At 42.2% G+C, this 14,847-nt stretch overlaps 3 protein-coding genes and 1 long non-coding RNA gene across 5 annotated transcripts; 1 reads left to right on the top strand and 3 right to left on the bottom strand.

The window, feature by feature from the left end:
* Nucleotides 1-245: 245 nt before the first annotated feature.
* On the bottom strand, nucleotides 246-4,227 carry LOC129793125 (importin subunit alpha-7). 2 transcript variants are annotated; one of them, XM_055832776.1, is made up of 5 exons: nucleotides 3,911-4,227; nucleotides 2,815-3,709; nucleotides 2,200-2,539; nucleotides 1,950-2,109; nucleotides 246-1,299 (listed from the first exon to the last, which is right to left on the bottom strand). In XM_055832776.1, the coding sequence occupies exons 2-5, from the start codon at nucleotides 3,693-3,695 to the stop codon at nucleotides 1,115-1,117; spliced, it is 1,566 nt and encodes a 521-aa protein (XP_055688751.1). In that variant the 5' UTR covers nucleotides 3,696-3,709; nucleotides 3,911-4,227; the 3' UTR covers nucleotides 246-1,114. The 2 variants fall into 2 exon arrangements, with proteins under 2 accessions (XP_055688751.1, XP_055688750.1); XM_055832775.1 differs by having other exon boundaries at nucleotides 2,815-3,704.
* Nucleotides 4,228-4,521: 294 nt separating this feature from the next.
* On the top strand, nucleotides 4,522-9,598 carry LOC129793120 (membrane-associated protein Hem). The gene is made up of 5 exons (XM_055832772.1): nucleotides 4,522-5,112; nucleotides 5,204-5,616; nucleotides 6,323-7,051; nucleotides 7,120-7,713; nucleotides 7,975-9,598. The coding sequence occupies exons 1-5, from the start codon at nucleotides 4,902-4,904 to the stop codon at nucleotides 9,400-9,402; spliced, it is 3,375 nt and encodes a 1,124-aa protein (XP_055688747.1). The 5' UTR covers nucleotides 4,522-4,901; the 3' UTR covers nucleotides 9,403-9,598.
* On the bottom strand, nucleotides 5,667-6,283 carry LOC129793123 (uncharacterized). The gene is made up of 4 exons (XR_008750887.1): nucleotides 6,138-6,283; nucleotides 6,010-6,072; nucleotides 5,882-5,942; nucleotides 5,667-5,825 (listed from the first exon to the last, which is right to left on the bottom strand). It is a non-coding gene; the product is annotated as an uncharacterized LOC129793123 (long non-coding RNA).
* Nucleotides 9,580-14,616, bottom strand: LOC129793121 (mediator of RNA polymerase II transcription subunit 24). The gene is made up of 5 exons (XM_055832773.1): nucleotides 14,420-14,616; nucleotides 14,218-14,343; nucleotides 10,963-12,684; nucleotides 10,010-10,885; nucleotides 9,580-9,908 (listed from the first exon to the last, which is right to left on the bottom strand). The coding sequence occupies exons 1-5, from the start codon at nucleotides 14,420-14,422 to the stop codon at nucleotides 9,666-9,668; spliced, it is 2,970 nt and encodes a 989-aa protein (XP_055688748.1). The 5' UTR covers nucleotides 14,423-14,616; the 3' UTR covers nucleotides 9,580-9,665.
* Between the last annotated feature and the right edge of the window lie 231 nt (nucleotides 14,617-14,847).

The following is a 14,847-nucleotide window of genomic DNA, read 5'->3' as shown; positions in this document are numbered from 1 at the left end:
CCACAAGGCCTATTGTAAGAAATCAAGAAAATAATTTGCACAAAGCGGCTTCCTTAGAATTCCTCCAAATAACCGCCGTTAAAATACTGTCAAATGCTCCGTGAGGAAACCTATCAATTGGCGCATTTATTTCAAAAATTCAAATAAAAACATCGAATAAACGGAAAAAAACGAATTTTCTTATTTTTTCTTAGGAAAAAAAAACTTTTTAAAAAACTTTTTTAAAAAATCAATAAAATATTCAATTTTCCTTAGGTTTACAATACACATTTAATTGTTCCTTTATTTACAAAATGGATTTCTTTTTTTTTTCTTCGCTTCGCCTCTCAATTTTATCTATCAAACAAATAACAATGAAAGAAAATTAATTTTCATATAATAAGAGTACAAAAAAAAATGAAGCGCAATATTAGATAAAAAATTTATAATATAATTTTAAATTGCAAGATATATTTTTAATTATCCCAAGTTTTTAATTTACTAAAAAAAGAAAATCCAAGAGTTAAAAATGAAAAGTTTTTTATGTAGTCATATCATAGGATTTTTTTTCTTCTATATTTTAATTTCATACCGAATTCTTTATTATTCCGTGCAGGGGCTTTTTTCTTTGCACAAAATTACATATAGACACGATATTTAAATCCACAAAATTTGTTTACAACAAACTTTTTGACCTAACACGGGGAAAAATCTTGGTTTCTTCAACCACGATTGACTTGGGTTTTAGAAGTTTCTTTTGCTCTTCTTTTTTGCTATTAGATTTATTAATTTAATTGATAGTTCCTTTTTTTTTGTTTAAATAATGTTTGTCATCCTCCAATTTGTTGGCTTTTTTTATTAATTTTTTTTTTGTTTAATCTTCCCTCTCTCCTTATTAATCACTCACAGAGGTCTACTCTTGAGAGAGAGAGAGAGAGAGGAAGAAGAGTCTCTCATGGTCAAAGGTGACTCTATTTCTTAAAAAAAAATTAAATCTTCCTAATCTTCTTCTCTATAAATCGCGTCCTGTATCAAAATCCGCCTCCTCCTCTTCCTCCTCCTCCTCAGTGTACCCACCATCGTCGTTATCGTTGAATCTCTCCGGGGGTGGTAGTGCTTCAATGTTTTTTTGGTGTTAGAACTGATAGCCGCCTGTTGGCACAGATTGGTCTGGATTGAATTGGTATTGATTGTTCTCCGTTGACGGGGCCACACGGGCATCCTCCTCTTCGCTGCCAAAGTAGTGTTCGATGATGTCAAAGGCCTTTTGGTAGATTTCAATATTCTGATGCGACTGTAGGAATTCAATCTTGTCCAAGCCTTAAACAACAAATAAAAATCCATAATAATAATATTTTAATATTTTCATTTTTCTTGTGGTTTTTCTTAAACTTGGCTTTCCGATGTTGGCCACATTTATAGCCTAATTATTAATTATTTTTTAATTTTTTATAGCCCTAAACACAAAGGTAGGTTTTTCTCAGGATCTACTGGATGGATTTTGATGGGATAAAAAGCAAATGAAAGAGGAAGCATCAACGAACAATGTACCAGAACAGATTTTGGAATTTCAATTTTGAAGCTGAGAAAAGTAGAAAAATATTCTTATTGACTTTTCTCAGCATCTGAGTCGAAAATAAAAAATATGTTCCGATACATTCTTCGCTAATGCTTCCTCTTTCATTTGCTTTTTACCCCATCAAAATCCATCTAATAGATCCTGAGAGAAATCTACCTTTGTGTTTTGAGGAAAATCACAAGATGGCGTCGCACTTAAGATGGCGGAAAGTGATTTTCTTACTCTTCAATAATAAGTCTTTAAATGTGGCCAACACCGGAAAACCGAGTTTAAGAAAAATAAAAACATTCAATTTCACCAGCTTTCAAAGGAAACCCCCCTTAAATCACTTCAATATATTCATAATAAAAAAAATTATAAAAGAAAGCGAATTAAAATTAAGACTACTCACCGTAGCACTCTTCAATGGCAACAGCATAGGGGTTGGGTTTAATATTGCGTTGATCGCCTGCTTTGAGAATATTCTCGAGCCCATTGAGAGCCACTTGAACAATTTTGGGATCAGCCACTGTGAGGAGGTCACACAGGGGTGGTATGCATCCAATTTGAACCTATTACACAGCAAGAAAAAAATTTAAAAAAAAATCCACCTAAAAGAATAAAAAAAAAAATGTTAAAAAAAAGAAAGAAAAATCTCTCACAAAGTATTTTATCTGTTCGGGTGTTCCGCCCGTTGTTGCATTCGTAATGGCCCACGCGACCTCCTTTTTCGTCTTAAATTCCGCCTTTTGCAGAATATCAATGAGAATTGGGAAGATTTTCATGTCAATCACTGCCTGAATTTGCTGCCGATTGCCCGCTGTGATGTTGGACACCGTCCAACAGGCTTCCTTGCGAATTGAATCCTTCGAGGACATCAGCAAATTCACCAAGCACGGTAAAACACCACAATTGAGTATCAACTGCGTCTGCATATCGTCTCCCGTCACAATATTGCCAACAGTCCTTAGAGCAGCTGAGACAACTCCTTGCTCGTTGTGCCTTTTGTAAAATATTTTGTTTTTGTATCTTTTTGCAAAATTTACTAAATTTAATAAAATTGTCCTTAATCTATTCAAATTATCTCTATATATGAAAAATTCCCATCAAGCGAAGAAGCAAAATTAAATAAAACTTTATATTCCATTTTTTAAATAAATTTAAAATATAACTTGGTTATAAAATATCTATAAATTTTAGCAATTTTGTAAACAGCTCCCAGTAGTTTTATAATTTTCATAAATAAGCAATAATTAATAATTAAAATGAAAACTTACATGAGGAGCTCAACGAGACGCCGACAGACACCAGAGTCAATGACAGTCTGGATACGATCATTAGGTCCGTCGGACAAGTAGCTGATGGCCCAGCAAGAGTCACTGAGAACATCGGGATCCGTGTGGTAGATAATTCCAGCGAGTGCTGGAAGTGCTTTGGAGACTTTGGAAAAGTCCGGTGGTGGATTCTTACCACGACAGAGATTCGACAGCGTCCACACGGCATTCTTTGTCATCGTGAGGCGCGTGGCATTGCTCAAGACGTGCAAAAGGGGCTCCAACACATTGGAATCCAACACATTGTCCCGGCACTCTGATGAGTCACCCGCAATGTTTCCGAGGGCCCACACTGCTTGCTCCTGCACATCCTCGAAGGGGCTCGAGAGAAGTCGAATGAAAATGGGCACGGCACCCGCATCAATGACAATCCGTGTCTGCTGCGAAGTGCCCGATGCGATGTTTGTGAGCGCCCAGGCGGCCTCAAACTGCAGCGTGCTGTTCTTTTCGTTCTTGAGGAATTCCACAAAACGCGGCACAATACCCGTCTGGATGACATCGTCAATTGGGGGATTTGGCTCGCGCGATAAAAGTTTCCGGAATTTCTGGGTAGCCGTGAGCTGTTCCTGCTCATTGTCGCTGTAAATCGCCATCACCATCTCCTTCTTCACCACCGCATTACCCTCAAAGCTGCTCCCTTCACCCAAAACACCCATTGGATCCACATCACAATTTATCACCTGCGTGTTCACGTTACGCCGCTTGATCAGCTGCTGCTCCCGTTTTTGCTTCCGGATCTGAATGCCCTCCTCCTCCCGTCGACGTCGCAACTCTGTCGAATCCATCCCCATATTCTTGTATCGATGCTTATGCGCGCTAGACATCTTTGCTGGCTACTCTACAGCAAATGCGCCCCCATATACGTAGCCACGCAGAAGTTTCCCAAATTGGCAAAAAAAAAAGAAAAAAGAAAATGAAATTTTAGGTGTCACAAAAAAAATCATGTCGACACAAAATTGAAAGGACTGGCCACAACTTTGTGAAGCTCCACTGCAAATTTTTCAATAAACTTTGTTTAAATTGGTAAAAAGGCACGTACCTTTCAATTCTCAATTAATTTGCAGACAAGCCCCTTTTCCTTTTTTCCTCAAAAGAAATTTTTTCCTCGCGAAAAAATTGAACTGTCAAATTTTTTTTATACTGAACCGGAAATTAACGGCGGCTGCTCAAATAAATGCAGCTTCTCGCCGCGATAAAATCGAAATGTTTTCAGTCAGTCAAATACAAACAGTCAAAATTTAAACGAATTTTCTGCGATTTTTAAAATCCGTGAAATATTTTTTTCCAAGCTTTTTGCTCTTTAAGAATGTGTGTGTGTATATTATTGTGTATTGCAAATTGATGTTTTGTAGTATTGATGAATGTTTTCCCGGGTAACATAAATTTTCCAATAAGACTTATGATTTCCCAAATCCATCCTTCTCGTCTTTTTCCTTTTAACCTTAGGTACGAATGTTTTGAATTCTGTAAACTTTTTTGCATGAACCAACTAAAATAATTTTTTATTTTAGTATCACCAAAATTAAAAAAAAAGAGATAAAAATTTAATCTTAAAAATTATAGCGAATTAATTGAACAACTTCAAATAACTGCAAAATGACTGTTAACATTTTATCCAAGACAACATGACAGTCAATGAAAGAAAAATTCACCACCCTCAGTTAACTTCGTGGTTATTTTGGGGCGGTGTTTACTCCTTTTTATTTTTCCAGTTTTCCGGAAAAAAGAGTTATTTTAAGAGGAAAATCTCCGTTTATTGTGTCCCTTTGGTGTCCTGCTAGATGTTGATAGGGAAATTCCATTGTCTAATGCTCATAATTCGTGGTTTTCTTACGTGAATCACACTGCAATTTGCTTTGTAATTAAACCTGCAACACCCCCGGATTTCCGGGAAAAGGGAGTTACATACACCCGCGTGCAATAGAGATTCTCTCTTGAGCTTGAGCCCAAAGAACTTTAATCACCTGCAGAGAGGCATACAAAGGAATCTTTTTGTGGAAAAGAAGTGAAAAGGGTTACTGTGTCCGGAAATGATGGCCCGTCAGTTGAATCCGAATCAGCAGAAAATCACCGAGAAGCTGATTATTCTCAATGATCGCGGTGTGGGTATCCTCACACGTATCTACAACATCAAGAAGGCATGTGGAGATACGAAATCTAAACCGGGATTCCTCTCGGATAAATCCCTCGAATCCTCCATTAAGTTTATCGTGAAGCGCTTCCCTAACATTGATGTCAAAGGTAATTCAGAGATCAGGAGGTGAAAAAGAAGCAGCTGCTGTTTAATGTAGGGAATAAATAATGTTTAAATGGGATTTTTATCCTTGTGCAGGTTTAACAGCAATTACCAACATCAAGGCGGAGATTATCAAATCTCTCTCCCTCTACTACTACACCTTTGTTGATCTTCTGGACTTTAAGGATCACGTGTGTGAGCTTCTGACCACGATGGATGCATGTCAGATTCATCTGGATCTCACGGTGAACTTTGAACTCACACGCAACTACTTGGATTTGGTCACTACCTACGTCTCTCTCATGATTCTCCTTTCGCGTGTTGAGGATCGCAAAGCAGTCCTGGGACTCTTCAATGCTGCCTATGAGATGCAGCACAATAGCAGCGATGCCAGCTTCCCGCGTCTTGGGCAGATGATCATTGAGTACGATGTGCCCATTAAGAAGCTATCAGAAGAATTCATTCCACACCACAAACTCCTCTCATCTGCCCTCATTTCCCTAACAAAGGTTAGTTTAAAAAAAAATAAATGCTCATTCCTACATGTTAGGGATCGCAATTCAATTGTTGTGGACTGTATATTTATTTTAATTCCAAAGTATTGATCTACGGTGTGGGTGGGTGGCTAGGATGGTATTCTCAATAAATTGGCGAGCGCGCCAAATAGCAAAATGTTTGAGGTCAAGTGAGTTGGGCCAATGTGAATGAGTGAGGGATTCTGCAACAAATTATTCTAATTAAATTACTTCTAAATGTGCTACAAATTATTTTTACCTATTTTGTTAGCTAGCCGCTATTTATCCCTTCACGCCTTTCTTTTGTCTTTCATCAAATCCTATTTGAAAATTAATATTAATTAGCTACATTTTGTTCATTATATATACATTATCTACCATCTTTACCTTTCTTCAATCAGCTATTTTAATCACTCAATATCTTTACCATCTCTTGGCGCCGACAAATTCCTATAAAAACATTTAAACTATTACTGCCTATTCTTCGTTTTGCGGCATAAATATTTTCAAATTACTTAGTTTTTTATATGATTTTCACAAATTTATATTAGCGTCTCTTTGACTTCACTTCTTTTTTTATGCAAGAATACGCCTACTGCGATTAACTATAAACTAAACCTATCAATTTCCCCAAAGGAACTATAAGGGGCTATTCAATCTTCAACACTACAAATTATTAAAAAAAAAAAAACATTTTTAGGTTTATCCAATGAGAAACTTGCCCGTGGATAAATGGAGAGAGATGCAAACTCTTAGTTTGGTTGGGAATCCAGCAATGCTGCTGAAACCCTCAAAAACGGACACAATGTCCTGCGAGTACGTCCCATTGGAGACAATGGACCGTTGGATTATCTTTGGTCTTATGCTGAATCATCAGCTGCTGGGTAATGCGCAGCCAATCATGCAGATTTGGACAGCAGCTCTGGATTCAAGCTGGGTCATTGCACTCTTCCGCGATGAGGTCATTCACATTCATCAGTACATTCAAGCGAGCTTCGACGGGCTCAAAGGCTACAGCAAGCGCATTTCTGAGGTGAAGGACTGCTACAATCAGGCCATACAGAAGGCTTCATTTGTTCATCGTGAACGTCGGAAGTATCTGCGAACAGCACTAAAGGAGCTCGCGCTCATTCTCACCGATCAACCGGGATTGCTGGGTCCAAAGGCTTTGCTGATCTTCATTGGGCTCTCCTTTGCACGCGATGAAGTCCTCTGGTTGCTACGTCACAACGATAACCCACCGATTATGAAGGGGAAGGGGAAGGCCACTGAGGATCTCGTGGATAGGCAGCTACCGGAGCTTCTGTTCCACATGGAAGAACTCCGAGCTCTTGTGCGAAAGTACAGCCAAGTTATGCAGCGATTCTACGTGCAATACCTCTCAGGGTATGATTCAATTGATCTCAATCTCAGGATGCAAAATCTACAGGTAAGTCTCCCTCCATTACAACAACAGAGACAACAACCACAAAACTTCCCTTCTTCCCCCTTTGTCAGATGTGCCCTGAGGATGAGAGCTTGATCCTATCGTCACTCTACAATTGCTCATCGAGCCTAAATGTGAAGCAAGTTGAGGAGAATGAAACATTCGACTTCAGAGCATTCCGTCTTGATTGGTTCCGCCTTCAGACGTATATGAGTGTCGCCAAGTCTCCAATTCGTATTGTTGATCACGTCGGCTTGGCCAATCTTCTCGACTCAATGGTCTTTCATACAAAAATGGTGGACAATTTAGATGAGATTCTCGTTGAAACGTCTGATCTGTCCATCTTTTGCTTCTACAGCAAAATGTTTGAGGATCAATTTCACATGTGCCTGGAGTTTCCAGCACAGAATCGCTATATAATTGCTTTTCCGCTCATCTGTAGTCACTTCCAGAACTGCACGCATGAGATGTGTCCCGAAGAGAGGCATCATATTCGTGAGAGATCCCTCAGTGTTGTCAATATGTTTCTGGATGAGATGGCCAAAGAGGCGAAGAACATCATTACGACGATCTGCGATGAGCAGTGTACAATGGCGGATCAACTGTTACCAAAGCACTGCGCTAAGATTCTTTCGGCATCTGCCAGCAGGAAGAAGAAGGATAAGGTAGGTCTTTATTTGCTTCCTGTAGCCTGAAGTCTGGTTCCTAACTTCTGAAGTTTATGTCCTAAGTCTCTGAGGCATCTAGTCTGAAGTCTGCAATTAAAGCAGGCTTGTATTTTCAAATCTTGTAGTCTGAAGTCTAGTTCCCAACTCCAAATTCCTGAAGTCGAGTTTGTTTGAAGTCCAGTTCGGAGACATCGAATTCTAGACCTACCAACCTGTAATTTGGAGTTGTATAGAATTTCCTTTTCCTCCTTTCAAAAGGTCAAGAAAAATCTGGATGACATCCGTAAACCTGGTGATGAGAGTCACCGCCGTACACGTGAGGACTTGACAACAATGGATAAACTCCACATGGCTCTGACGGAGCTCTGCTTCGCCATCAACTACTGCCCAACTGTCAATGTGTGGGAGTATGCATTTGCACCGCGTGAGTATCTGTGTCAACATCTGGAGAATCGCTTCTCACGCGCCTTGGTGGGAATGGTGATGTACAATCCAGATACAATGGAGATTGCTAAGCCGTCTGAACTTCTGGCTTCTGTGCATGCCTACATGAATGTTCTGCAGACTGTTGAGAACTACGTTCACATTGACATTACGCGTGTCTTCAACAATTGCCTGCTACAGCAGACACAGGCCAATGATAGCCATGGGGAGAAGACTGTGGCTACACTGTACAACACCTGGTACTCTGATGTACTCCTTCGACGTGTATCTGGAGGGAATATTGTGTTCTCCGTGAATCAGAGAGCTTTTGTCAGTATCACGCCTGAGGGGTGTATTCCCTTCAATCCGGAGGAGTTTAGCGACATTAATGAGCTTCGAGCATTGGCTGAACTTATTGGGCCGTATGGGATAAAGTTGCTAAATGAAACACTAATGTGGCACATTGCCAATCAAGTGCAGGAGTTGAAACGGATGGTTCTCATGAATAAGGAGACACTGAGTACACTACGAACGAGTTTTGACAAGCCCGAAGTGATGAAGGAGCAGTTTAAGCGCTTACAGCAGGTTGACAATGTTCTGCAGCGCATGACAATTATTGGAGTCATTCTGAGCTTCCGACAATTGGCGCAGGAAGCTCTGCTGGATACCCTGGGGCAGCGTATTCCATTCCTCGTGAGCAGCGTAAAGGATTTTCAGGAGCACCTTCCGGGTGGTGATCCCATCAAAGTGGTGGCTGAGATGGCTTCAGCTGCTGGATTGCCGTGCAAAGTTGATCCCACCCTGGCATCGGCATTGCGTTCACAGAAACCCGAAGTTGATGACGGAGAGCACCTCATTGCGTGCCTCCTTATGGTCTTTGTAGCTGTCTCCATTCCAAAGTTAGCACGCAATGAGAATTCCTTTTATCGCGCTTCCCTCGAGGCCCATGCCAACAACACCCACTGCATGGCATTGGCCGTGAACAACATCTTCGGAGCAATGTTCACAATTTGTGGGCAGAATGACATTGAGGATCGTATGAAGGAATTCCTGGCACTAGCTAGTAGTTCCCTTCTACGTCTCGGACAGGAATCCGACAAGGAGGCAACGCGAAATCGTGAATCCATCTACCTGCTCCTCGATCAGATCGTCAAGGAGTCACCCTTCCTCACTATGGACCTCCTCGAGTCCTGCTTCCCCTACGTCCTCATTCGCAATGCCTACCATGCTGTCTACAAGCAGGAGCATGCACTATTCAACTAAGAATACAGGGGAGCCTACCTCCCGATTTTTCTTCCTTCTTCTTCATCCTAGTTCATCCCTTGATCCCAGATCATTGGGATCTTTGCATTTTTAATCATTAATAATCAATCAAATAATATTATAACGCAGCATTATTTATATTCAAGAAATAAAATAAAATTAATAAAAAAAAAAACATTTTAAAATAGCCGAAAAATTGTTTTATTACTTTCCGGCTAAGGGGGGATTTGTTGTAGTGAGAGGATTTGCGGGACTTACCACATTTAAAGACGAATACTTTCCTTCCGTAATTGGATATTCCGAAGAAGGCAGAGATCCGCAACGGCTCCTTGACGGGATGTTTGAAGATCATACAGGCGCAGAATGAGACCTGGTGTGAAGTCATCCGTCACAATGATTTTCAGTAGATTCTGCACAAATCCCACTGGGAGGAGTCTCAAAAGGGGCTTCACTCTATCCCGGCCGCACTGTACAAGCAGCACGAGGAATTGGAAGATGAAATGGACCTTAAAGATAAGAGGGGAAAATCTTTAATTTGTAACTTTACAACCGTTTTGGGAATATTCGAGTTTTAAAAAATCTTTGATTAAAAAAAAATAAAACTTACCTTTGGCGAAAATTCATCGGTCGTAACGAATGTGGCAAACATCTTGAGGAGGTTCTGGAAGCACGTGGCAAGAGGTTCTGCCACCGTAGCAGGGGGCTCACGACTAATGACCGTCTCGGGAGGCATATCACTCGAACAGGAGTCCCCAGCAATGAGATCTGGATTGAGTTTTCTTGCTTTAGACGGTGGCCCAACACCGTCGCCCGCATCTTCAGTATCAGCTGTCCGGGAGCGCTTCTTGCGCACCTTTGCGGGATTCTCAAGCGTCGACAGGATCGCATAGACCGCCAATCGTGCCACAATAGTCGAATGTGGCTCCACCAGCTCAGCACTTTGGAGTTTATTGAGCAAATACATGGGCAGGAGTTCCGAGAGAAGCGCCACTGTGCACAGCTCAATGTCCAGGTGCATGATGGCGAATGCAATATCCATCACGCGTGTCATATCGCTGATGTGCTTGCACGCGAATATCTCCTGAACGAGCTTCGTGACAAGCCACAGTGGTCCACATGACTGCATAAGACTCTCAAGTGTCTGAGCAGTATCCACGGGAAGCCATCCACGCTCCTGAACACCCTTCCACACGTCCCCAAAGTGCTCTGTGAGTGGATTTGCCGAAACGAGATTGTGCGTAAGTGCCATACGCATTTTGGGATTGCCAGCCGGATGGAAATCATGCTGCATCTTCCGGATAATTTGGAACGTTAACCCCAGGCGTTCCTTGAAGTTCTCCTGCTGTGCCATTTCCTCCGGTGCAATGGCCGTGAGGAATTGTTGCACCATATTCATGGGCTTTAACAGATCATCCGCACAGACAATTTGGAGGTATGAGCAGAGCCACGAAGCAGCGCATACTGAATATGCGCAGAGTTTCACCTAAAGAAATATTTAAATAAAAAAATTCTCCTTTTTTTTGACTCGGAAAATACGAAGAAATAAGAAGATTCCCTAACCTTCATATTGTCCAGGATGTTCTTAACATCCGTTGGTGATTGCCCATTCTCCCAGGCAAGGAGAACATGGTACAGCACCCCGGGGATGTTATTGCAGACCTCATGCCACTTCAGCGAGGGTACTTTGTACGAATCCGGAGAGTGGAGATGCAATAGGAGCTCATCAACCTTAGTCTGATCGCATTGCTGCACCATATTCATTGGGGATTTGCACTTATTGCGCTCCACCATGCACTCCCGGACCCATTTCTCGAAGAAACTATCCCCACCCTCGTCCAGGACCACGTCCGAACCGAAAGTTTGCACAATGAAAGTCAGCATGAGGAAGGAGACATCAAAGAGGGCAGCTCGTGTGAGGGCAGCCTTTCCCGTCTCACCGGGAACTTGCTTTGAGCACTCATTGCACTTTATGAGGCGCGACACGAAAGTCTTGAGCTTCCCCTCCACCGTGGCAACGGATAAAATTAGCTCGAAGCTATTGCCCGAGAGAACCTGACACAGCATACTCAACAGAGCCTCCTGGACTTTGTTGTAGTCCGTACTGAGGGTTTTCAGAATACCCGCCAGGGGTGGTTCAGCGCGAATGACGAATTTAACAATTGATGGTTGCTGATTGTTTATCTCCAACTTCTGAAGGCTCGACGTGATGGATTCCCTGCGGGAGGCAAACATACTGATCTGCTTCTCCGTGACAAGATGCTGCTTCAGTAGTTCCGTCATGAAGCATTCAACGGTGTTGCAGACACATTTTGTGTCCATAAAATCCAACACTGGAGCATCCTCGAGGAGCATCTCGAGTGCCTCAATGACATCCGGAGAGTAGTCCAGCTTCTCGTCGTAATCCTTACTGAGGGTGTTGAGTTGCTTGAGGATGTGTGGGAGCTTAATGAAGGTGAATGCGCACCACATTGACTCCCTATTGGGTCCACTGACATTATTCAGGGAAATCAAGCACGCCCTAATGAGTTCGGAGTACAGGCGTGGCGTTGAGTAGCCCTTGAGGCGTTGAATCATCAACATTTGTGCCACGTAGACTTGGGTGTCTGAACTGGGATTGAGGAGCACCTCAACGGCAAGCAGCGGTTGGAGGCAGTACGTGATGGCTTCCACGGATTTCGGTTCCAACTCAATCATATCCAGATGATTGAGTTCAATGAGTGCCACCTTCCGGAAAGCCTCATCAATGGTGGGAACTTTTGTCCCAGCTAACCCCACAATTTCACTGTACTTCTTGGAAATCTTCCCAAACAATTCAGCATCCTCCTGCTTGCCCAAATAGAGGATTCCCATGAGAAATTGACTTGTCACCACGCTGTCCAGAACATTCCCCACACATCTCGTTATGCTACCCCAATCAAATGCACTACTGGCCTCTCCTGCACCGGAGGACATCCTCACGGCCTGTACGTAGACCTGCATGAGCCAAAAGACGAGGGATGTGACGGAATTAACAATCATTGATTCCTCAGACTTTCCGTAGCACGTAACGCCACCAATGATGGATTCCAGAAATTCCAGAAGCGCCGCGACGCAATGTGGCTTATCCAGCCCATCGTACTTTGAAATTCGCTTCAAGACAGCTGCGTGGGAGATTAAATGCGAGCACAGGGAATGCCTCAAGTATGACAAAACCAGCTGATTTGCACCTGATCCAACTACAGCCTGCTGCAGGATGCAATCAGCTAAATTGTAGACATCCCCACTTACGCCTCGTGGCAGGACCTACATGCGCAGGGAAGAAAAAATCCCATCTTAGTAGCAACTTACAGCTTCTACACTTTTTGAATATACTTCTCTTCCCGGAAAGTGCCAAAAGTGCCTGGAGGTTGATTATTCATACTGCCCATTGTAACAGAAAGTTTCTAAGGGATCTTAGAAATCTTCTTTTCAACACCCGGCTGATCCTTGATTACATTGAAGAGTTAAAATCTGTCCATTTAGGAAGTCCCCTTTACGATTGCGTGAAGCATTTTTATAGACTCAGATTTTGACCTCTAAATGTAATCAATGTTCAGCCGCGTGATGAAAAGGAGATTCCTAAGATCCCTTAGAAACTTCCTCATGCAATGGGCAGGATCACTGCACAACTTCCAGCCACTTATGGCACTTTCCGGGAACATATCAAATCGTTCCGGGAAGAAAAGTTTATTCAAAAAGTGTTTAAGTTGTTCATCTTAGTTGCCATGAAACAAAAAAAAAACAGTGGAAATGAATGGATTTCCTGCCATGTGGAGTCTTACGGGGAAGTTCCTGCAAAATTCTTTGTTGTTGGGAAAATTCTATTCCACTTCAATGTGGTTGAGGCGTCTTCCCCCGAAGAACTACTACAAAATCCTCGGAGTGGATGGAAGTGCAAGTAGTAAGGATATAAAAACAGCCTACATACGTCTGGTAAAGATCTTCCATCCGGACACAAATGGCCAGAGGGGGGAGACAAAGAAGCACTTTCAGGACATTGTGGAAGCCTATGAAGTGCTGAGTGATCAGCAAAAGAGGATGCTGTACGACAAGTTTGGAGTGACTGATAGGAAACTTCTCAATCTCGATGAATTTCGGGGAGTTCAGCAAAATCAGGGCAGCACTCAGAAATCCCAACAAATCATCACTACTCGGGAATACTTCAACGAGCTCCCAAAGCTCAATGGTTCCGCTGAAAAAGTAGAAGCTGAGGTAACTTTCCTTCAGACTATCCGGGGAGGAAGTCAAGTGATTAGCCTAAATCTAGAAGCTCCTTGCTTGGCTTGTGAAGGTGTCCGGAGAATTAGAAAAAGTGGCGAGAACTGCCCATCTTGTAATGGAACGGGAAAGAGAAAGATCCAAAAGGACGTGAAAGTAACACTTCCGGAGAATTTAAAAACGGGCCAATCTGTGGTCATTCCCAGCCCGCTGGAGCCGAATAAATCTCTAAATATTAAATTCAAAGTCAACCCGGGCACGGAATTCCGCCAGGAGGGCTTCAATGTTCACAGCACCATTGAAATTTCCCTCTCACAAGCCCTCTTGGGTCACAATGTCACCCTACGTGGTGTCTATGGAGATCATCAAATGAGAATTCCACCAGGAATACAGAGTAATACAACACTCAAACTTCCTGGACGAGGTATCCGGAAGAATCTTTCCAGCACCGAAGCAGGAGATCACTACGTAACTGTGATTGTGGTCATCCCACGAAAACTCACCAGGACTCAAATAGACATCATGAAGGAGTTTGCAAAGACAGAAATTACCCCAAAGAAGCTCCACTAGCCCACTTACCGTCTTGATGTTTATACCCCACTGGCAGTCTGTCCATCTCTCGCGCCACGCCTTCATCAGCATCTTATTTAGGAGACTCGTCTTACTCGTTGTCTTCTGTGTCTCCATGTTTGCCTTCAGGAAAACCTGGAAATCCACAAAAAAGGAAATAAACCAAGCTTCCTCTTCCTGGCCAGGAGGATCAAAACCTCATCACTCTTACCATATTGTCAATATCTCAGGGAAAAAGATGAATTTTCTGGAGTTTTTGAAAGCTTTTCGTCCTTTTTGTCGTTTAGCAACACTTCTGGGGATTTAATTTCCCAAAATTTCCTTATTCAAAACTCATTTTCCGCACAGAAATTGATGGAAAAACTGGGATTGGTTCCACTGCACTGGAAATACGTAAACGTAAACAAAACAGTTTACGATATTTTAATGAAGAAGAAGAAGATTTGGGAGAAAGTTCTCGGAGATTCTCGACATGTTTTCGGCACGAGAATCTCGTCACTTCGGCATAATTTTCTCGTTTAACCCATGGAGGATTTTGCTGGCCAAAGTGGCCAATTCGACATTTTTCAATCACAATTTCGTGATTAATTCTATATCTGTGTGTAGGGAAGTTCCATTACTTCAAGGTCGTCGAAAGAA

This window comes from Lutzomyia longipalpis, chromosome 3 (genome assembly GCF_024334085.1).
Source record: "Lutzomyia longipalpis isolate SR_M1_2022 chromosome 3, ASM2433408v1".
NCBI classification, from domain to species: domain Eukaryota; kingdom Metazoa; phylum Arthropoda; class Insecta; order Diptera; family Psychodidae; genus Lutzomyia; species Lutzomyia longipalpis.
The sequence above is the reverse complement of the archived record's forward strand: the minus strand, read 5'-3'. Positions and strand labels throughout refer to the sequence as shown.